The sequence below is a fragment of the Condylostylus longicornis genome, unplaced genomic scaffold (genome assembly GCF_029603195.1).
Source record: "Condylostylus longicornis isolate FDR11 unplaced genomic scaffold, ASM2960319v2 ptg000004l, whole genome shotgun sequence".
Classification (NCBI taxonomy): Eukaryota; Metazoa; Arthropoda; class Insecta; order Diptera; family Dolichopodidae; genus Condylostylus; species Condylostylus longicornis.
Window position 1 is genome coordinate 15,366,560 of NW_026577973.1, and position 22,665 is coordinate 15,389,224.

The 22,665-nt window shown below is 27.4% G+C and overlaps 4 protein-coding genes across 7 annotated transcripts; 2 read left to right on the forward strand and 2 right to left on the reverse strand.

The window, feature by feature from the left end:
• Positions 1 to 64: 64 nt before the first annotated feature.
• Positions 65 to 5,303, reverse strand: LOC129612330 (ester hydrolase C11orf54 homolog). The gene is made up of 7 exons (XM_055525879.1): positions 5,073 to 5,303; positions 2,011 to 2,109; positions 1,783 to 1,946; positions 1,415 to 1,700; positions 753 to 919; positions 432 to 523; positions 65 to 341 (listed from the first exon to the last, which is right to left on the reverse strand). Exons 1-7 carry the CDS (start codon positions 5,149 to 5,151, stop codon positions 260 to 262), a joined length of 969 nt encoding a protein of 322 aa, XP_055381854.1. The 5' UTR covers positions 5,152 to 5,303; the 3' UTR covers positions 65 to 259.
• On the forward strand, positions 4,656 to 11,435 carry LOC129612281 (esterase B1-like). Of its 3 annotated transcripts, none has more exons than XM_055525839.1 (5): positions 4,656 to 4,986; positions 7,617 to 7,790; positions 8,856 to 9,088; positions 9,164 to 9,290; positions 9,395 to 11,432. In XM_055525839.1, the coding sequence occupies exons 2-5, from the start codon at positions 7,644 to 7,646 to the stop codon at positions 10,562 to 10,564; spliced, it is 1,677 nt and encodes a 558-aa protein (XP_055381814.1). In that variant the 5' UTR covers positions 4,656 to 4,986; positions 7,617 to 7,643; the 3' UTR covers positions 10,565 to 11,432. The 3 variants fall into 3 exon arrangements, with proteins under 3 accessions (XP_055381814.1, XP_055381824.1, XP_055381823.1); XM_055525849.1 differs by lacking the exon at positions 4,656 to 4,986 and adding an exon at positions 7,466 to 7,541 and having other exon boundaries at positions 9,395 to 11,435; XM_055525848.1 differs by lacking the exon at positions 4,656 to 4,986 and adding an exon at positions 7,481 to 7,550 and having other exon boundaries at positions 9,395 to 11,435.
• A 104-nt stretch (positions 11,436 to 11,539) lies between these two features.
• On the reverse strand, positions 11,540 to 16,435 carry LOC129612258 (GATA zinc finger domain-containing protein 14). Of its 2 annotated transcripts, XM_055525808.1 has the most exons (6): positions 16,076 to 16,435; positions 15,659 to 15,831; positions 14,487 to 15,503; positions 13,563 to 14,418; positions 13,351 to 13,490; positions 11,540 to 12,932 (listed from the first exon to the last, which is right to left on the reverse strand). In XM_055525808.1, exons 1-6 carry the CDS (start codon positions 16,141 to 16,143, stop codon positions 12,757 to 12,759), a joined length of 2,430 nt encoding a protein of 809 aa, XP_055381783.1. In that variant the 5' UTR covers positions 16,144 to 16,435; the 3' UTR covers positions 11,540 to 12,756. The 2 variants fall into 2 exon arrangements, with proteins under 2 accessions (XP_055381783.1, XP_055381792.1); XM_055525817.1 differs by lacking the exon at positions 16,076 to 16,435 and having other exon boundaries at positions 12,139 to 12,932; positions 14,487 to 15,590; positions 15,659 to 15,792.
• Positions 16,436 to 18,261: 1,826 nt separating this feature from the next.
• LOC129612333 (THO complex subunit 4) lies at positions 18,262 to 20,657 on the forward strand. Its single transcript, XM_055525883.1, has 4 exons — positions 18,262 to 18,745; positions 19,540 to 19,744; positions 19,814 to 19,987; positions 20,211 to 20,657. Exons 1-4 carry the CDS (start codon positions 18,527 to 18,529, stop codon positions 20,357 to 20,359), a joined length of 747 nt encoding a protein of 248 aa, XP_055381858.1. The 5' UTR covers positions 18,262 to 18,526; the 3' UTR covers positions 20,360 to 20,657.
• Positions 20,658 to 22,665: the final 2,008 nt, after the last annotated feature.

Sequence of the window (22,665 nt, forward strand, 5' to 3'; positions counted from 1 at the left end):
CATTTTCATATGTGTATGTAAATAGATAAATCAAATTTTGGAAAATTAGAAATTTTTATTTTTATTTTAAAATCAGTTTTATTTACTTCAAAAATCATTTACAATTCATTTAAAAAAATCTAATTGCACTTGATTGTATGCCTCTACTTAGATCTTTATATTTAAATAAACATACCTACTATTTAAATAAACATATCTACCGCTCTTTCTAAATGGTATTAAGAATATAGTTGTTTATTCTAAAAAACGTATAAGCAATTTAATCTCTTCCGAACTTGTGTGTAGTCCTTGGTCTGTCAACACGAACAATTTGTTCTCCAACATTAAAAAAACCCTCGTATCTAAAAAAAAAAAGAATCTTTTATTTTGCCACCTGAGGATTGATAATTTGGTTCCTTTTGTTAAAGGAGCATAAAAAATCGTGTTCTTACTCAACGTTTTCTGGAGTTGTATCATAATGATAATGACCACCCCAATTTGTGTTAGAAAAACTATGAAAATGTTGAAGTCGCAAGTCTAAATCCTTAAAGTAAATTCGAAAATCTTAAATTTATATTATTTTTATTTCATATATATCCATCAATAAAAAAACATTAATATTGAAATTATTAAAAATTATGCATTGAATTGCTTTTATAACTTTATTTATTATTTTCAATTTCTAGCAGTACGAGAGCTAATCTTTTTCATGGCGATAGTTATTTGTTTCCAATTAACAAACCTATAATTTTTTAATTTTATGTTACCCTTACGTTTTCATTTGTAATCAAGGTTCCAACAGCATTAAGCACAGCTGGCATTTCATAAAATTTTAGCCAATTATTTAATTGATCTTCAGTATTAATAGGCGTAGTTGAAAAGTGACGCATTACATGCTGATAAACCATACCACTTTTTATTAAAAATAATCCTCCAAGACCTATATTTATTTATTTTGAAAAGAAATTTCAAATATTTAATGAGATTTTATTATATTATTTTCAAATATAATAAAAAATTGAGTATTCGTAATCAATATATTGTGTTATATGTACATAATATGTCTGTAAAATGTATATGAAATGTAAAAATCAAAAATAGTGTAAATTTAAATATAAAAAAACTAGCATTTACAAATCTTCAGTAATTAATTTATCAAAATTTCAACAAAAAAAAAATCATTTTCAGATTTTCTGAAGAATCTGAATTAAATCGATACATTTTACAGTCCAACAATTAGAAATATATTTGAGTTTGCGATGACCGTTAAAAAGTTAATAGTGCGCGAATTCAACCTAATTATATACATTATAACTCCAAGTACATTTAAATGCATTGATAAATATGACGCTCTTACGACGTTTTGTTTACCGTTTACGTTTATTTTTGAAAATCGTTTTCAAACAAACGATTTTTTAAGATGGTACCAACTTACCTACACATTTTTCTTTGTAGAAGTTTTGTAGCGCAATACGTATGCTTGTAATAAAATTTAATTGACCAATTCGTTTCTTGCAATGAACCCGTAAAACTTTACCAGGTTTGCCTTCACACGCAAATAAATTTGCTAAAAGAGCAAATCTTTTTTCAGTATCTGGAAGTTTTTCTAAAGCGCATTTTTCTTCTACTCCAACAACACGGGCAAGATAACTGCAATTTTTTATAGAACCATTGTTTTCAATTTTCATATTGTATATTCCTTCACAATTTTGATCATGTATCTGTATTAATGAGTTTATAAAAAAGTTACTATATACTTATGTAACGTAAATATTTTATTTATAAAATTTTATAAAAATTTACCATATGAGGTCCCGCTCCAGCACCACATATTAATATATTTGTACTTTCTTTCCCTATAGATCTTTTAGCAATTTCTGTAATATCATAAATCTTTGACGTATCCACAAGTGGCAACAAATAAGGTGGTCCACCTACTTCAACTAATGTAGGTGATCCACAAAGACCTTTACCAAAAAATAGTAAAAGTTTCAAACGGGAAGGAAATTTTTATTGCTTTAGATAACAAACCTGAATCAGCTAAATAATATGGATCATTTTTCAAATTTGGACAGTCAACAACCTCAACTGTAACTTGATCAAAATTTGACCTCAAAGCTTCTTGCAATACTACAAACAAATTTTATATATTTCTATAAGTACACAGTATACATATGTAATGCAAGTAATGTTAGTAATATTAGTATAATATTGCTATAATAATTCTGATTTCTTGAATAGTCTTTTCTAAATGAACATAGGTGTATACATAAAAGATGATTTGGTGTATAACTCTGGTGCATGTACATAAATATGTAATTAGAATATCGTTAAATTAATTAAGGCACATTATGGGCCAAGTAGAAAATTTATTTTAAATTTAAAAAAGGTTAGGACAGGAAGTTAGGACTAATATTCGAAAGCAAGTAAGTTCGTAAATAGGCATTCTTTATGAAATATAAGTTTCAAAATAAACTTTACCGAAATTTTCTACAAATAATGTTATTTTTTTTGTCATATCAATAAATCTAACCGAACATTAAAAAATATCATAAACTACAAGTTGAACGATTTTGGTACTTATACAAAAAAAGCAAGTCGTATCTGCCTAACTAAGTACATGTGCCTATTTTAAATATGTCTAATTCTAAAAAAAATTTGTTCTTAGATTTTGTCCAAGTACCATACCTTTCATAATTTAATATAACCTGACCTGTTCTCAATTGGAATTCGCACTTTTCCCTTCAACAAGTGAAAATTTTGCTTTTAAATACAGTCTATGTATACCTATCACACTATTAAAATTATTTTCATTCATATACAAAACTATTTCTAAGATTGCATATATTTAGGATGACGCATATATGCAGTGTTTGAAATAAAGCAAAAATTAATATAAAAAGGGGTTAACATAATGCTCGATTTTAAGGGTTAATTTTGTGAGTTAAGAAAAATAATTATATTTTTTAATGTCATGGAATTTACCGTTAACTTTTTGCTTTTATAGAAATTTGAAAAAGCTTGCGGTTTCGGAAATATAGGGTGTCAAAAATTCAAATTTTACAAATTTCAAGAGGCGATAACTTGAGAGGGGGTGGAGATGGAAAAACATTTTCTTCTGAAGAATTGAACTATTTGTTAATGTCTATAAGCCCCTAAAATTTCAAGCTTCTACAGGCTGGGGTCTAGAAGAAAAACGAAATCAAAAATTTGGAAAAAAGACTTTAGCAAACGGTAAATTTGGCCATTTTGTTTTTCTAAAGTTTAACTATAGTATACCGCGCTAGGGGAAGCAAGCCACTGCCTTTATGCGTTTGCAAAATTTCAAAAATGCTTATGGTTTCATTGCAACAAATAGTTAAAAAAGGCCATTTTTAGGGTTTTGGGGGGGTATAACTTCTAGAGGGGGGGAGATAGGTAAAAATTTTGTTCTACGGAAATAAGTTTCTAGTAAAGATCTATGTACATACAAAATTTCAGCTTTCTATCTTCAAGGGTGTAGAAGTTTTGTATACAGACACACGGACAGACGGACGGACGGACAGAGTGAAACTAATAAGCACTTTTTTTCAAAATTTTTTTGGAAAAGTGCTAAAAACAAGTAAAAACGTTTCAGTCGGTACAAACCTTTCATTGTTGTATAGCAATTACTCGAATATGTGAAATCATTCTATAGAAACTTCACGGATATATCTGACCTATAATTGCACACACGACTGCCAAATTTAATGAATCTGACTTTATTATTTTTTCAAATATAAAAAATTAGCTTTTGGACTTCTATGGCAGCTACCCCAACCTGACAAGAAATTCAATCAAAACTTCAAGAATATGTTTGACCTATAATTGGACACACGGCTACCATGTTTCATAAATCTGACTATATTTTTTTTCTAAATATTTAAAATCAACTTTTGGAGTTGTATGGCAGGTACCCGAACCTGTCAAGCAATTCCACTAAAACTTCAGAAATATATCTGAACTATAATTGGACAAGTTTCATGAATCTGACTTTATTATTTTTCAGAATATAAAAAATTTGCTTTTGGAGTTGTATGACAGCAGGCCGGACCAGTGCCGCTATTTAATTAAAATTTTTAGAGCATATGTAGAATGTAATTGGGCACATGTATACAATACTTCTTACCTTTATTAATTTTTGAAATATTTAAAATAGACTTTTTAAAAGAAACAACTTGTGAAAGTTTGGTGTCGATTGCATTATTCGTTTTTGAGATACAGTGCGATCGGACGGACATGTTTAGTCAACGCATAATTTTTACCATACCGCAGATGACTCCTAGTTACAAGTAGTTACAAACTCCATACCAAATCCTTCACCAAGCGCATGGTTTAATAATTTAAAATACTATTTATAGTTACATAATATGTACCTATGTATGTATATACAAACTTATACAGAAATGTATATAAGAAATATCGGCTTCAAATAGTAATTCATTTAATTTTTATAATCTTATTTAAAATCAAATATATAATATACATGTAAATATGTACGTGTGTATGTGTGTATACATAAATATAAACTTTAATTAAATTTCTGCATTCTTTAATTTAACAAAAATTGTGTGTGCAAAAATAGTTGGCGTATTATTACAAGTGCATATGTAGCTGTGTCAATGTAATTTTTTTCATATTTTACCTATTCTTAAGATCTCGCACTGAATGACATTGCATATAATGAACAGTAAAAACAATAATAATAATCAACCGTAATATAAAAAAATAATTCAACTACAACGTGACGATAAGCTTTACCACTTTTTATTCAAAAGAAACTAAAATACTAAAATAAACCTGCCAAATCACATTTCAATCTAGCTACTCAGTACTTAATTACTTTCGTAGCTCTTAGCACATAAATACATATCGTACTGTTATCAGATTTTTGTTTGTAAATAAAATCTACACTTAATATATATGTACATATAAATAAACATACATACATATATATATATACAGTAGTGGCTTATCTCCAATATTTATGTAAGAATATTATAAAAAAACGATTTAAATTGTAAATATTAAATTCATAAATTATATTTTAAAATTATATTATTTAATAATCTCACCTTCCTGAATTTCCTCTAATTTGGGTACAAATAATTCTTTTGTTTCAAATAAAAGGTCTTCTGTTTTTAAAAACGACATTTTTCAGTGAGTTTATTTTTATCGGTTTTTAATGTTTGTAAAAGCTTTGGAAAGAAAATATTAAAGAAATCAATCTTCATTAAGTGCCGTAGACAGACTAAATTAAATCACAGTTTTTATATAAATTAAAACCGTAGTCATTGAAAATAAAAAAATTAAAATTAAAACCTACTTTGGATTGAACATGTAATCTGTCTACACAACCAAAACTAGGCTAAGTCAATTCTTACAGAGTTGCCGTAACAAAAAAAAATGCAGTGTTTTAAGACATACCTCATTCCAGCTTGCTACACGTGTGCGACTTAATGTAAAATTATTTTTCAAATTATAAGCACGATTCATGTGAAGTACTATGATTACTTAAAGAACGTCAATGTTTTTATTAATTTATTTAATTATATAATAATATAAAGAAGTACGTAAAATTACCATATTAAATGATATGTCATACATTTTTATCACTTCTGTTTATTGCTGTCACAAAATCATTTTATATTATTTTATTTTTTATGAAAAACACATATGACTTTGACAATTTGCCGTTATTTGTTTAATATCAGGTTGAATATTTGATAGACACAAAATCAACTTATTTTTAAGAAAGCAAAAACCAAAGAGAAAAAATTTATCTATTTGACTCTTGTCTTTTTAAACTTGTTTAGAATTTATTATTAAAAAATTGAATAACGCAATGTCGTGCATTGTAAAAATTTGCAATCGAAGTCCTATTTGGTATCCTGTTGTAAATTTTTTAAATTGCAACAAAATTGCTTCGATTGTGTAATATTTGAAAATATGTCGTTTCCATTAACACAGAATAAAGAGACTTTGACATATTTTTCATTTTAACATCATCAAAACTTTCAAATGTGCCGTACGTAATAAATATTTTTATTTTCATTATTTTAAAAAATCACTTTTTTGGAAAATCTTGGTTGAGAAAAACAAATTTAGAAATTTGTCAAAAATATACAATATGAAATAAATTAAAGTACATGCATGAAAATATTCCTAAAAAGATAATTCAAAATATGCATTATAAATAAAAAATGTAGATTGAGATCGGGATGCATGATCAAGATGTCTATGTTGATCAGATAGAAAGCAAATTATTTACCAATTCATTACAGATTGATACCAATCACAATTCAGTAGCCGCTTTGGCCAAATCGATTCTGACATATCAGTAGTCGATAAATAATAAACTTGGTTAAACTTATAATTAAAAATTTTCATTTGTAATTTATTAATTTTACATTACTGTCATTTTTAGCACTTTTCAAAAAAAAATTTTGAAAGAAAGTGTTTATTAGTTTCACTCTGTCCGTCCGTTTGTCCGTGTGTCTGTTAACAAAACTGCTACACCCTTGAGGATAGAAATTTTTTATGTACATAGATGTTTACTAAAAATTAATTTTCGTAGAACATAATTTTTACCTATGTCCCCCCACTAAAAATTATACCCTCAAAACCCTTAAAATGCCATTTTTCAAATATTTACTGTAGTAGAACCATATTCATTTTGCAAATTTTGCAAATGCAGAAAAGCAGTGGGTGGCTTCTCCTATCACGGGATACTGAACTTGAATTTAAAAAAAACAAAATGGCAGTTAAAATTTACCGTTATATTCCGTTTTTTTTTCAAATTTTTGATGTAGGTTTTCTTATAAACCCCAGGTTTTGGGCGTCTGAAATTTTAGTAGCTTTTAGGCACTAATAAATTGTTCATTTCGTTAGAACAAAATTTTTTTCTTCTTGAAATTTATAAAATTTGAATTTTTGGACGCCTTATATTTCTGGAACCACAAGTTTTTCTAAATTTCTATAAAGGCAAAAAGCTAACGGTAAATTCCATAACATTAAAAAATATAATTATTTTCCTTAACTTACGCAATTAACCCTTAAACTCGAGCATTATGTTAACCCCTCTTTAAATAAATTTTTGCTTTATTTCAAAGACTGCATAAATCATTCATTCTAAATATATGCAATCCTAGAAATAGTTTCGTATATGAAAGAAAATAATTTTAATAGTGTAGTAGGCATACGTAGATTGTTTTTAAAAAAACAGTATTTTTTTTTTGTTGAAGGGAAAAGTGCTACAATACAAACCATTGGTTTGACACAACTTTATTTAAATATCATTAATCATAATTTCTATAATTTCTATTTAAAAAAAAAATAGCGAGATGCGGCATTAAAAAATACAAAATTAACATTTTTTTATATTAATGGTTTCAGTAAAATAATAAATGACATGTGGACGTGAGCACATTTTTAAGACACTTTAGAAAAATTTGTTATACGCCTGTCAATAAAAAATATAAAAACAATTCAAATTTGAGTTGAAAAAAAACTGTTTTTAGAAACATGTGCTTACAGATCACTTTGTAATTTTTGTACATATCATATGCATTTGTAAATTTATACATAAAGTACATATTGTAATCTTTCTTATTTTTCAGCTGTCGTGCAAAATTTAACTATTAATAATGTCGCATGAAGAAGTACGTATTGAAGTGACGGTTAAGCAAGGAGCGTTGGTGGGAGTTAAAAACCAATTGGATAATAATTTTACTTATTATTCTTTTAAAGGAATCCCTTATGCAAAACCGCCAGTGGGAAATTTAAGATTCAAAGTAAGAACGATAATAGCAATTAAAAGGCTTGTTTAAAATTCCGAAAAATATATACACATACTTGTAAAATGGAAAATGTTTTCTCAAATCGCTTACTTAAATAAATTAGAGATATGTAGTATTTATTACATTTTATTACAGGATATTTCATATTATATTTCTACGCATATGTTTATAAAAAGGGTAGCAAATCGTTTAAAAATAAGTCAAGCTTATTGACATAAAATAATTTTTAAATCTGCACTTGTATCCTATATGCTTGCTATATGAATAAAATTCATATGCACATAGCACATTTCGCATTGAAGTTAATCTGTCTCTCTCTTTAATTTTCCTTAAGTTTTTGCTTTTCAAAATTGTTTCGGTCTTTTTTAAAAGAAAGGCCCTGTATTTTTCTTCGTCATAGTGATGACTTCTTATTTAGGTATACTCAAGAGAATATTCATGAACCGATAGTACATATCTTTTGTATAATGTAACAGTTAATCTCATGGTGCTTACTCTCGGCTTGCGGAGTTCGATATCGTTTTCTATCGGTCTGTGAGATCATTGCTTTAACGTTTTTTTTTTATCTGGATCGTTTACATTTTTGCCTTAGCTGCTGTTCCTTCTCTGTCTTAATTTTTGGTATACATTATCTTTCTAGGTTCAAAGAATCAATTGCTATTTTTTCTTTGGGTTTTTAACGTTTGAAGCATTAAAAATTTTTAAGAATTTTAGCCTCTAAGTGATATTAATATACTCATTTCCTTCTGTAGTTACTAGCAACAGTTGTAATAATATGTACTTATGTATGTATTTACTTTTTGTCTATAACTATTTACATACATATATGTACATATTATGTTTTTAAATTACGAAGGACTCTAAGTTGTTTGATATAAAATTACAATGCCGTTATTTTATAGTTAAAATCATGGTCATCTAATTTCAGTTTGCGATATTACTATTAATATTTCGATAACTTTTCCAAATATCTTCGAAAATACTTCGTGTAATTATGATTTATTATAAAATTTGAAATTAATTTGTTTAATATTATTCTTTTGTATACATTTCTATAAGCCTCCGCAAAGTTTAGAAAAATTTAATGATAACCCAATTGATTGCACAAAAGAACGCAGCCCTTCATTTCAAACAAATATGTTTACTAAAGAGTTTGAAGGAAGTGAGGACTGTTTATATCTTAACATATATACCCCGAGTTTGGAAAACAATTCAAACATTAAAACATTTTACCCAGTTATGTTTTGGATTCACGGCGGCGGATTTTCAAGTGGTTCAGGTAATAGCGATTTGTAAGTGTCAATATTTCTGCTTTAAAAAAATTTATATTAGCTTTTTTGATTAATTTTGTTAATTTATCAAATTAGGTACGGACCTGACTACATTATAAAAGAAAATATAGTGTTGGTAACAATCAATTACCGTTTAGGTATTTTTGGTTTTTTAAGTTTCCCCGAAGGGGGTATTTCTGGAAATGCAGGACTCAAAGATCAGGTATGAATGAGTAGTAATATGTAGTGTGTGCACTTGCATTTACTTGCAAGCATTTTGCTGTAACTTTATTTATAAAATTACTTTAAAAAGAAAATAATTTTTAGCAAATGGCATTAAAATGGATACATGAAAATATAAAAAATTTTAATGGCGATCCTAACAACATTACGCTGTTTGGAGAAAGTGCGGGGGCTGTTTGTGTTCATTATCATTGTCTTACAGAAACGTCGAGAAAATATTTTAGGAAAGCTATTATTCAATCAGGAACCGCAAAAATGCATTGGGCTTTACAAGAAGACCCTTCATATAAAGCCAGAAAATTATCCGAGCTTCTTGGTTTAAAGAAATCGGCTACTGATACAGAAATTAGTGAATTTTTAACTAGTTACAGTGATATTAAAAAAATGCATCAAAACATGTATAATGTATTGTCACAGAGGGAGAAAAAGCGGGATGTGATGATGCCTTTCAGACCGTCCCTTGAACCTTACTCCGCAGATGCTATGATTATTTGTCCTTTTAGTAATAGCATTAAGGATCAAAATTTACAAAATTTATCTATTATATTTGGGTGTACTTCAAGTGAAGGTATGGTGATTTTAGAAAATGAATTCCCACGTCTGGAAAAATTTAATGGATCAGATTACGCACGATGGGTTCCATATAAATTTGGTATCTCAGAATCAGATAGTCGATTCTCAAAAATTATAAATGAGATTAAAACATTTTATATGAAAGATTCTGAAGTAAAAATGGATAATTTGAACCCGTTTATAAATTATTTGAGTGATATTCATTTTATTTATGAATTTTATAATACAATTCAAGAGCATATCAAGTATCAACCAAGCAGTAATTTATACGCTTATAAGTTTTCTTTTGTCGGTGAACTAAATTTATATAAAAATTTGCTAGGTTATAAACACTTAGATGGAGCAGCCCACGCTGATGAATTGTTTTATATTTTTAAGCAAACTTTATTTATGAATTACGATTTGAAACCAGAAACTAGAGAAGATAGAATTGTACAAACTATGTGTCGCATGTGGATGAATTTCGCTAAATATGGAAACCCAACCCCTTCAATGAGTGATGTAATAGATTTTAAGTGGGATCCAGTTGGAGAAAAAAACAATGAAAATGGTGAACTAAATTTTTTGGAAATAAATGATCGTTTGGAAAACCAAAAATATTTTTGGGGCGATAGGATTAAATTTTGGAAAGATATGGAAAGTAGTTATCTCGTCAGAGATAACACGTTTTCGAAGTTGTGAGCTTTTTTTTTTGTTTGTTCAATGACTTTAAAGGTAAATAGTAAATTTATACGAAGTCATTGAGTTAATTTATTTTTGGTTTTATAATTAATTATACATAATTCTTCATACAGTAAGAGTGTTTTTTATTGAAAATGAAGTAGATTTATTGGTTTGTGGAACCGATTGAATGCTAAAAGTTGATTGATTTGTAGAAATTGTACAAAATATTATGTATAATGATTTAAAAAAAAATTCTTTTTGTTTCGCTTACGATTAATTAAAATGAGATATCTATAAATAGATTAGGCAGAGTACAAAAAGTATAGTGGTACTTAGTAAGTTTTGTTTTATTATTTGGGTAGTTATGTGCATAGATATTCGATAGTTGTAGGCGTTCTTCACTTGAAGTTTAATTTTAACCTATCATGTGTATAATATATGAAAATAATTTGTGCATTTCTTTCTTTTTTTTTTTAAAATCATAATACATATAATTCTAATCATAATACATATATATAATAAAATTTAAACAAGTTTGGCAATAGGTTTTCAAATTTTTATTTCTATATTACAGAAATCGTCTCTTTTAAAAATACACATTTTTGTTAATTTATATTTTATTAATAGAATACAATATAGTTTGAAACATTAACCACGCTACCTATTTGTTTATATATTACTTTCTTTTTAATTGATTAATAAAGCATTAGGAAAACAAAATTATATTATTTTATCACATTGTTAACAATGTCCAAATGACCGAAATAATGTAGTATGTATATATACGCATATATCTGTATTCGTATTTTATTATTAGAAAAAAAAAATAATTCACTTATGCTAAACCAATTAACAATTATTAGATCTATTTTTAATATTACATAATAGAGACACAGTTCTTAACTGAAAGTAACAACATGTATTAAAATTTTGATCCTGTTAAAAATAATTTAAAAGATTTCATCTTTGCCTAATTAGTAAAAATTTAATATTAAACAAAATATTGCAGACGAAATGCAAAAACGTTAAAGCTTTATAAATTTTGCTTTAAGAAATTCCTCAAAAATATAAAGTACATTATTTGTTATGCATGTAATTGTATACATATAGGCATAAAAAACTATTCTTAATTAATTTAAACATATAATTAGTTGATTTAATTCAAATATATTTTGTAAATAATAAAAAAAAATAAAAATAGCAAAAAAAGGAGTATTAGCACTGTTTTCAATTCCTTTCTCCTGATCTTGGCAACCTATAGTAGAGCACAGTCTTATATGTTAAAGCAATTCTAACCCCTCTCGGTTGTCATTTTAAATAAGCCGTAGAGTTGATTCGTACACTTTATTTACATACTTTGTGAGATCAAATATTTATAATAATGTACTAAACAAAGAACATAAGCTAGATTGATAAAGAAACCTCCCTAAGCACGCGATATAAGTATACTAAACCATATATTTAGTTTTAATTATTTTCTTATAAATTCTTATGTTTGAATTTAATATTTAAAATATTGTCCAAATAAAATTAAAGAATTTAAATTAACGAAACAAAATTTGCAAGTTGAAAATTTAAAATACAGTAAAGAAAACTTAGAAACGAATTTTGTTACTTCCATGAATTTGACTGAATTTGGTTTATGGAAATAAATAAATTTTATATACATATTATGCATTATGTAATTATATAATTTATATTTTGACGTCATACGTACATACGTATTTATAATTTTTGTTATTATTTAATTCTCTAATGCACGTAAGCACTTCAAGGCAGAATTAGTATAATCTCTAGATTATACTAGAGCAGAATTAGTTCCCTGCCGCTCTAGATAATTTCAACTTATGGCTATAACTAATTTATTAATATAAACATGTATAACCAATGAAAACTACGAGCATTTAATATCTGATTTCTAATATTGTAGATAATTGAAATAGTAACAAGATTCCAAATTATAGGTTTGTAATGCTTTGAAGACAAAACTTATTATGGGATTAAGATTTATTAGAGCATTAGAGGATTAAATATTTTGAGATTTTCGCCAAATATTTTTTATAATTCAAATATATAGTACATATTTACATTTAAGTGGTTACGCAAAAATTATATTATTAAGTTACTTTTTATACAAGATTTTAATTGAAAGTTTTGCAAGTTTAAAATATAAACCTTTTTATATTTGAATCTTTTTATGTATTGACTATTTATGCTCTGAAGAAACGGACTACCCTAACTATATATTGTCGACAAATGGGACATTCGTTTAAAACTTTACCACAATTTGTACAAGTTGCTAGATGACCACATTCCAAAATAACGCATTCTATTGGTGCATCCATACATATTTTGCAAAGATCGTCAGTAGGTAATTTTTCTACAGCTATAAAAATATTAAATCAAACAGGATTTTTTGATGGAATAATGTCTCATTTTAATCAAAGATTAAAGTAGACATCTATTTTTAAAACCAGTTATTAAGTATTTGAGTATTTTGATAATTCTGTTTGTATTTTAATTTCTAACTTAGCATTTAAATAAAATTAAGATTAAAAATGTAACTCAAATATGGTATTTGTAGAAAAAAAGTTCACGGTGCAGTAATGTTAAAACTGCAAAATAGCGTTTACTTATTTATAACCTATTATTAGTTTTCAAAATAACTGAAAAATCATACAGAAAACACGTACAGAATTGAAATGTAAAACCAGCATCGAAACTTCAGTGCTAAGTCAGAGTTTAATTATCAAAAATGCTCTTTTATTTAAATGTACTGTCATGTGATATTTCAAAACTAGTACCTGGACATTCCTGTAAGTCTTTCCAAAGTCTGTGTACTCTTTCTAAAAGTTCATGTTTTTCACAGCATCCTTTGTAATCAATTCTGTTAAGCATTAATATTTCTTTTAATTGTTTTACGGATAACTCGTCAATTTCCTCCCTAGAAAACAAAACGTTTTTCGTTTTCCTAAAAAATCATACAAAAATTAATAATTCATTGAATTCAACTTACTTCGTTTGAAAGTCATTTAAATTTAAGAAGCGATTATCATAACGTCCATTTGTAATTAACGGTCCGTCATCTTCATTGTGCGCGTAAACATGAATTCCTTCATCATCTCCTAACAAAGCCGCAGCTGCTGCCGCTTCGTAATGTAATTCTGCTAATCGATGTCCCAAAGTTCCTAAATCGATTTGAAATTCCCGATTCGAACCTTCCGAATCTTCAGAACCATCAAATGATTTGGAACGATTTTCTAAATATTCCAAAAATGCATCTAGTTCTTGCTTTATTTCCTCTTCAGTTATATTTGAATTTTCTAAGTGTTTTTTAAATTTGAGCACCTGCTTTTTTAAATTTTTTTTACTTTTACCACATGTTGCACATGTTTTTTTGAGACGTTTGCGAGTAATCGATATTTGTTCCTCGCTTTCATTATCGGATTCTTCATCAACTGGTGACATATTGTTTGTGATTATGTGATTAACATTGCTTCGGCCTGGAAGGGGAAAATGAACTCCAACATCAGGTTGAATAACATCATACATCATATCTAGTGCAGCTGCGGTATTAGCCCGATTTTGATTATAAATGTAACCGTCTGAACGCCTTCGAAGAATGCGTCGTTGTCGTTGAACATCAATAGAGTCGAGCGGTGAAACAGAAGCTAAACCTCGGTCATTAAATACAGCTAACGTGGTTACAGAAGAATGAACAGAGGGGTTATTTTTCGGAATGCTTGAGGAGGTGTCATTTTCTGTAGAGGTAGTTTTTTTTGAATTTTCTTTTAAGTTCTCTACATTTTCTTCTGAATCCTTTCCAACAATTTGCCAGTGCTCATTATCATTAGAAACATTTCCAAGGTTAGCTTAAACAACATACAATATTTATTTTTTATCAATTCTTAACTAGAATATGTTAAATAAATTTATTTACCATCATGAGGTGTGAGATTGCTGCCTCCTACTGCTCCTAATTCTTCAAAGGAAGAAGTGGAAGAGTCTTCGCATTTTTGTGGCGAATTGATTGATAATTCATTTACTTCTTTATTGTCTAAGTTGACTTTTTCTGGACTTTTCAGCTCGTTTCCAGAATTTTGAAGTGTGTTTTCAGACTTCCTTTTTCTTTCTTTAAAACTAGCGATGATTTCGTCGTCTGAACATTCACAGCCAGAATTATTTGCACTATTTGTTCCGTTTTCTATCAGAGAACCATTTAAATCACCACAGTTTTCAGTTGAAAAAACGTTTTTAAACATTTTCTTATTGTTTAAGTTAGATTTTTTATGAATACTAGGCATATCTTTCGAATTTTTTCTCCCAAACTCTTTTTGTTCCTCATTTACTGTAGTTAAATTTGATTCCGCTTCCTGAGCCAGACTATGAGTAGAATTTGAATTTGAAGGACTTTTTAAAGGACTTGTTGGACTACTTGGTGTTGTACTTGCCGTATTAGATTTAGAACTTTTATCTTCAAAACTACTTGCTTCATTTGAGTTTGGCACGATAGAGTTTCTTCCGGGGACTTTCGCGCTATGTCTTCGATCTCGTTCTTCAGAATTCATCGAAACTTGGTCGTTCTGACTTCTATAAGTTGGTATTTCACACCTAACAACTCTTGGTTGATCTGAAACGTTGTCAGGCCTAGACGTTCCTGCACTATTTTCTTGTCGATTTGACGATTTATTTTGATTCGCCAAATTCAAATCCGCAGCTATTTTGTCAGTAAAACTAGTAAAAAGATTATGACATGTTTGCTTTATTTGGTCAAATGGATTTGAATTATCTTGCGAACCCATTTTGCTGCTGCTAAAACTATTTGAAGAAGAAGAATGCTTGAAATGGTTACTATTCGATTGATTTTTTGGTGAATTATTTTCGCTTTTGTAACTATTTGAAGTATTGTCTAAAGAATTTACATGAGCCAGTATTAGGTTAACTAATTCATCCTTTTCTAAATAGTAAAAATATTTTTTAAAATTTACTGAATATAATTATGAAGCTTTGAATATTGAATTCTATTAATACATTTTTGGCATACCTACCCAAGAGCAAATATTTTATTTTAATATCTAGTTTCTTAATTAGAGAAATTTATCTAACACTTACCAACGCATCCTTTTGTTGATATATGCTTTGATTGTAAATAAAATATTAAATCTTTTGGTTTTAATTTCTGTAAATCAACCTTTAATAAAGGTCGTTTCGTAAAAATTATACATTTTTCACATAAAATTGATGAACTGTTACGTTTGACTAGACATTGATTACAGTAGAATCGCCTGAAACAAAGACGTCAATTTAATTAGTGAAATCGATAATTGAAACAAAACAATACGAAATTACATAAATGTAAAAGAGAATAAAAAATATTACAGTATAGACAAGTCTGCATAAAAAGAAATATCGTCATAAACATGAATATAAAACCAAAGTAATAAAATCAAACAAAGTTTTACTAAATTATCGTTTTTTCTCCGCATTCATAATAATATTTGAAAGCAATAATTTTCAAAGTAAACCTACCTACATTCACTGCAGTTACGTTTTCTTTTAAAAACTGTAAATTGAATGTTACAACCTTCACATGGCATTTTCTATAACTTGGATTTTTTGTAGCACTAATTGATTTTTGCATTTCCTAATTGCCCTTTTCATAAGCTAAACACAATCGAACTTCTCCCTCGAAATTTTGTTGCGTTATAATTGGAATTTATTTACGTATAATTTAAAAAGTTTCCTTAAGTAAATGCTCAAAACATGTTGCAATTATAAACAGTGAAAACAGTTAAATCTCTAAAACTGTTTTTTAAAAATCAACTTTAGATATTTTTATAAACTTAAAATAAAATTTCAATGTTTTTTACCAAACGAGAAATTCTTGTAAAAAACATAACTTTTGACAAATGAAAGTTGTAATGAAAGTAGAGATAATGACTGATGATTGACATAAAAGTGGAATCAAAGTATTTCAGCTTTACCGTTTCAAATATTGCAAATGCAGTATGAATTTATAAAAATGTCAAAAAGCAAATATTTGACATTTACTTTTTAATTTTTTTTAATGAATTCTTAACAATGGTTGAATACGTATGTAAATATGTATGTATTTCAAAAATTTCGAAATAAATATTAAGTTAAAGCGACTTAAAAAAACAAAAACTTAAAAAATTAACTGAATATAAAATTTGATAATTGTGTTTAACGGCAAAAAAGAAAATTTTCGAGCTGAAAAAAAGTGCATTAAATACTATTAGTGCACTATACGTATATACTATAACAAGAGCGCTTTTCCATTAGACTATATTGTTGGAATTGGTTTAGTTAATGTAAACATTAATAAATACATTATTTAAAACATTTGTTTTTTTTTAGTTTATCTGAAAATAATTAATTTTATAAATACGTTTTTGAATATAAAGGATGAAAGTTAATTAATAATATAAAAAAATAAAAACAGTAAGTTAAATTTTACTTAATACCTCACCATTGGTGTTATGGTTATGGTACCTGTCCTTTATTCGAAGGGTAAATTCCGGTCAGATCGCTATAAAAATTATACCTAATGTAATAACTTAATATGCAATATTTATAAATATAGTGCACAAGTAATTTTCATACATTCATAATATTCTATAAAACTCTATTACGCAATGAAACTAGGGCATGATTAAATATGATACCAAGTACTATAGCCCTATGCTCCTCCTCGGAGTGAAGAAGGAAAAGAAACAAAAAAGAAAATTTTATTAAATAAGCATACTTTTGACAACACCAACATATATATTAAAGTCAATTCAGCTTGTCCAAAAATTATGTTATATGTAAGAATTATAACAAAAATTATATGTGAGAATCGTGCAAAAACAAACACGTTCACGACTTCTCCAATTTTGAAGTTTTTACATCTCTGCATCTTCATTATGTTTATAGTTTAATGCTTCTTGTTGATACTCTTAGTTCATAAATTTTTGAAAATAAGGCAAATTTTTTCATCTCGCGTTTATAAAATTACCAACCACGTTTCATAATGCTAATTGTTACATTAAATGTATCATTTACCTTTTCATGAAATTATCATTAGATTAAATAAAGTTGTCAAACTTTCTTGATGTTTAAACTCTTCCTTATAACGAAAAGAGTTGAAAATAGGAAAATAGGAATCGATTTATTCAATAATTTTTTAGTATATTATATAAATAATATACTAAAAAATATGCTTTATAATTAAAAGTGACATAAAGAATGTTATATGATTTTATTTAACAGTGACTGTTAAAAATAAATACATACTGTACATTAAAAATAAATATATATACTTTTACTGACATCATTTTAAACAGTTTTTTTCGAGATAAATTCGTGTAAATGATTATGTTCACATGCTTTATTCTCCATTTTTTAAAACTACCAATAAATATACCCAGAGTATAAATTTATTTACGGAATTAAAATTTTATCTTTTACAGACCACATAACTAGTATCGACTTTTAATATATAAGCAAATACAAATAAAAATATTAATTTATATACCTTGAATGAGATTTTCTTTCTGAAATGAACCCTTTCAAACATAATACTCTTTCTGTGTAAATTTGATTCTTTAATTTTTGTGGGAACACTATTTGTGAATGACAGTCGGCTAATAAACAATGTAAACTAGCTTTCACTTTTTTATTATTTCATTATCGTTCGTAATTTCATCAAATAAAGTGAACTGTGAAGTGACTGGTTGTTAATTAAGACGAAGTGTGTACGAGTACGAAATATACGGATACGGGAAATAGTGGATATTCTAATCGGTTCATAAAATTTAAAGGAAATTCATAAAAAAATAAAAATTCTGCAAGAAATTAAATAAGAATAAATCTATCAAAAAAATAATTATTAATAAATAAATTTCAACTCGGGTTAATTTTTACGAAGGCATAATTCTGAAAAGTAGATATTGAAAACCGTAATAGGAAAAATTCAAAATGGTGGACAAAATTGATATGAGTTTAGATGAAATTATAAAATCAAATCGGCAACAAAAAAGAGGCGGAAAAGGTGGTGCTATACGCACTCAAAGAAGAAGAGGAGCTGGAGCTGGTGGACGTGGTGGTGGCTTACGTGGCCGCCGTTCCGGAATCATTGCTGGTGGAATTATAAAAGGAAGAAATCGTGGGGGAGCGCAGAATGCAAAATATACGAGGGTAAAATATGAGAATTATGGACAAAATATTTTATTTTGAAATTGAAACTAGTAATGAAAATGGAGAATAATTCATCTTAATTATTAATATTGCTGAAGTATTTCAATTGAAAAATGATTTTTCGCTCAAATTAAAAGAAAAGTTGTGAAGTGTTGAGATTTCTAAAAAAAAAAAAAAAAAAAAAGAAATAAAAAAAAAGTGGACTCACCTTTAAAATTAGGGGCCCGTTTCAATCATAATGAAAGTGTGAAATTAAGAGTTTTGCATATTCTGATATAGTAATTTGAAAAATATTTTGGACATTTATCTTTTTTTTTTGTTTTTCAGCTTTGTTTTGAAAAGCATATAATTAATATTATTTGCGTGTATGTGAATCCACGCGATATGTAAAAACAAAATGTCTGCCCTCAATTATTTTTACATAATTTTTTATTTTTTTAAGTTATGCCTGTTTAATTAACATAAAGCAAGAAATTAGCAACTAAAAACATATATTATCTGTTCCTGCAGAGAAATATTCAATGATTGTCTACATAGTATAAAATTTTTGTACCGAAAATGTATAAATAGAAATCATCAGTCTATAAAACAATCATAATCTGTGCTGATGTCAGTTCTATTTTAATACTCCCTTGCATTTTCATTGTAATAAATGTAAAATAAACAACTTCAGTCAATCGTTAATATAACATATGTGTGAATTTCTTCAACAAAAGAAAATTCAGCATACATACACTACATACGTAGATAGAAAGGTGAACATGCATCCAACAAAATGAAATCCAATTTTCTAGGGTGATGTAAACAGCGCTTGGAAACATGATTTATATGATGGACCAAAAAGAGGATTGAAAACGGCTAGTAGCATTGGATCATCGAAATTACTTGTATCAAATTTGGATTTTGGAGTCTCAGACACAGATATTCATGAACTATTTGCGGATTTTGGCCCATTGAAAAGTGCAGCAGTACATTATGATAGATCTGGAAGATCTTTAGGTTTTTAGAAATTTTTCAGAATCATATTAAGAACGAACTGAATCTATTAATCGATTTTTCTATCTTTAGGAACGGCGGATGTAGTTTTTGAAAGAAGAAGTGATGCAGCTAAAGCAATGAAGCAGTATAATGGGGTACCATTAGATGGTCGGCCAATGAATATACAGTTCGCAACCTCTGAAGTACCTCCAGTAAGAGCAAATAGAATACCACAAAGAAGCCCAAATAAATTAAGACGTCCAAGTAAGAATATCATATTATTTATAATATACAAAATATTTGGGGGTGTTGAAGTGATACATTTTTTATTTTTTTTTTTTTAATCTACATAATACCCTGAATTGCCAAAGTAGATCGAATTTGTTCAGTAAATTTTCGCTTTAAAAATTTTATTTAAATTCAACTTAATTTAATTAAATATGAATGTACATTTTTCTAATTAAATTCACTCAAATTTTTCAAATAGTTCCAGGAAAAATACGAAGAGGTGGTGGAATTGTTCGTGGCAGAAGAATCGGCCGAGGAGGTGGTGGTCGAAATGTCAGAGCGGGCCCACAGCCAACCGCTGAAGAACTTGATGCTGAATTAGATGCTTATGTTAATGACATGAAATAAGTTGAATCAATAAATGTATTTATACATGTAGTTTTAAGACTATCCGCACCTAACTGTTAAAAGAATGAAAAACATTTGTTTATTAATGTTTAAAAATATTGACAGAAATTTACTTTAATAGAAAAAGTGTTTATTATACATAATAAACACATACGGTATAATATTTTCATTAAATACAAAATAAGTATGTATATGTATAAGAATCTAATAACAAAAAATTAAATGGACTGTTTTTTTTAATTCAAGAAATAAATTTGATTTTGTCATAAAAGTAATCTATAATTTTGAAAAATTTATAGTAACATCTGTGGACAATTTGAGATTAAAAATAAATTAATTGTAAAAAAAATTTTTGTTTATTTTATTATTGTAGTTGCAACCTCACGCAAGTGCTCTAATTGAAAAAAATTTATACAAAATATTTTCAAATTAACTTCTTAATTCCTGATGAAATATTCTGACCGTTTTCCAAAGTGTTTTTTTTATAAAGCAAATTATAAATTATCCTTGCATGGTGTGGAACCAGTTTCGTATGGCTATCTCTGAAAATTTCTATGGCAATGAATAAGTTATTTTATTAAATCTAATAGGTATAAAGGTATTTTTATGTTAACTTATTTTATTTAAGTAAATAAGTAGTTATAAATGAGTTACTTGAAACGTAAACTTGAAAATATATACTTAATTAGCTCAATACACAATTAAAATTCTGCCTAGTTTTGTTTTACGAGATCTAAAAGCAATGCAAAAGCAGCATGTAACCAGCAAAATCTCAAAAAATTATTAATTAAAGAAATGACACTTATATCTATGTACCTATGTATGTACATATGTATTTTTAATTGAAATACATATATACATATTATATAAATAACTTGTTACTTTAGAACTCATACGATTACCTACATAAGTATAACCATAAATGAACTAGGTATTTTTAAAAGGATTAGGAACTGGATCTTTATTACTGGAAGACTTATTTTTTTGATTATTTTTAACAAAATAATTAGTGAATTTCCCTGAAATTTTGTGGTACATTATTTACTACATATAAAATCTGTCGATTATTATAGTCAACTATGAACTTTTTGAGATCAAGTGTCAGCAATTATGGAATTTTACTGCGGTTCGAATTTAAATTTCATTATATGTATGTATATTAACATATGTATGTCAATTTTCTTGAAATTTTATTTAATACATTTTTTACTATATTTAAGGATTTTACACTTTTTACTATATTTAAGGAACTAATTGATGAAATTTCTGGAAATATAATATTTGAATTTTGGTTGTTAATGAAATTAATTTAGAAATTAAAAAAAAGCGGGTTTACAGAAAATTAATTTTCTAGATATGTATATTAATTATAAGGGCTGCTTGCTATCTTTTATAGAATTCTAATTAAATGTTTATATTACATTTTTATCAAATTACGTTTTTCATTTGAAAGAACTTATTTTATTAGACGGATTCAAAGTTTTACTTTGCATTTAATGAATAAAATATAAACAAGTAAGTATACCCTGCACCTTTCATTGTTGTATAGCAAGTGCTCGAATCTGTGAAACCATTCTATAGAAACTTCTCGGATATGTTTGATCTATAATCGTACGTCCAATACGCCTGCCCATAAATTTGAGCTTATTATTTTTCGAAACATTTAAAATTGACTTTTGGAGTTGTATGGCAAGAACCTGTTAAGCAATTCAACGAAAAGTTCGGAAATATATCTCACCTACATATATTTGGACACACGACTGCCACGATTAACTTTTGTAGTTGTATGGCAGCCATCCCGTATGTAATTGGACATACGTATACAAAATTTCATATTTAAACCTTTATTAGTTTATGTAATAATTAAAATAAACTCTATGAGTTATGTGGCAGGTACCCGAACCCGTTGTCCACATTGATCCAATTACAATAGGGTTTATCCTTGGCACAAAAGAAAAAAACTTGTGAGAGCTTGGTGTCGATTTTGAATTACCGTGCAAGGACGGAGCAAGAATATATACATACATATGTATATATGTATGTCTATACCGCAGACGACTCCTTCAAGTAGTTGCAAACACCAACTTCACGAAGATTCAGGGTATAAAATGGCTTTCTTGAAAAATCAAATTAATTTGTACGGAAACATAATTCCGTATAATGTGGCTTTGTACAACCCGCATTTTCTGAAAATTTTTTTTTTGTGTAAATTTTATTTATTGCGGAACTTAAAGGGAGAAGTTTGGTAAATATCGGGTTGATTGATTTCTTCAATTGGTAATTAAACCACAGGTTTGTCATCGGGA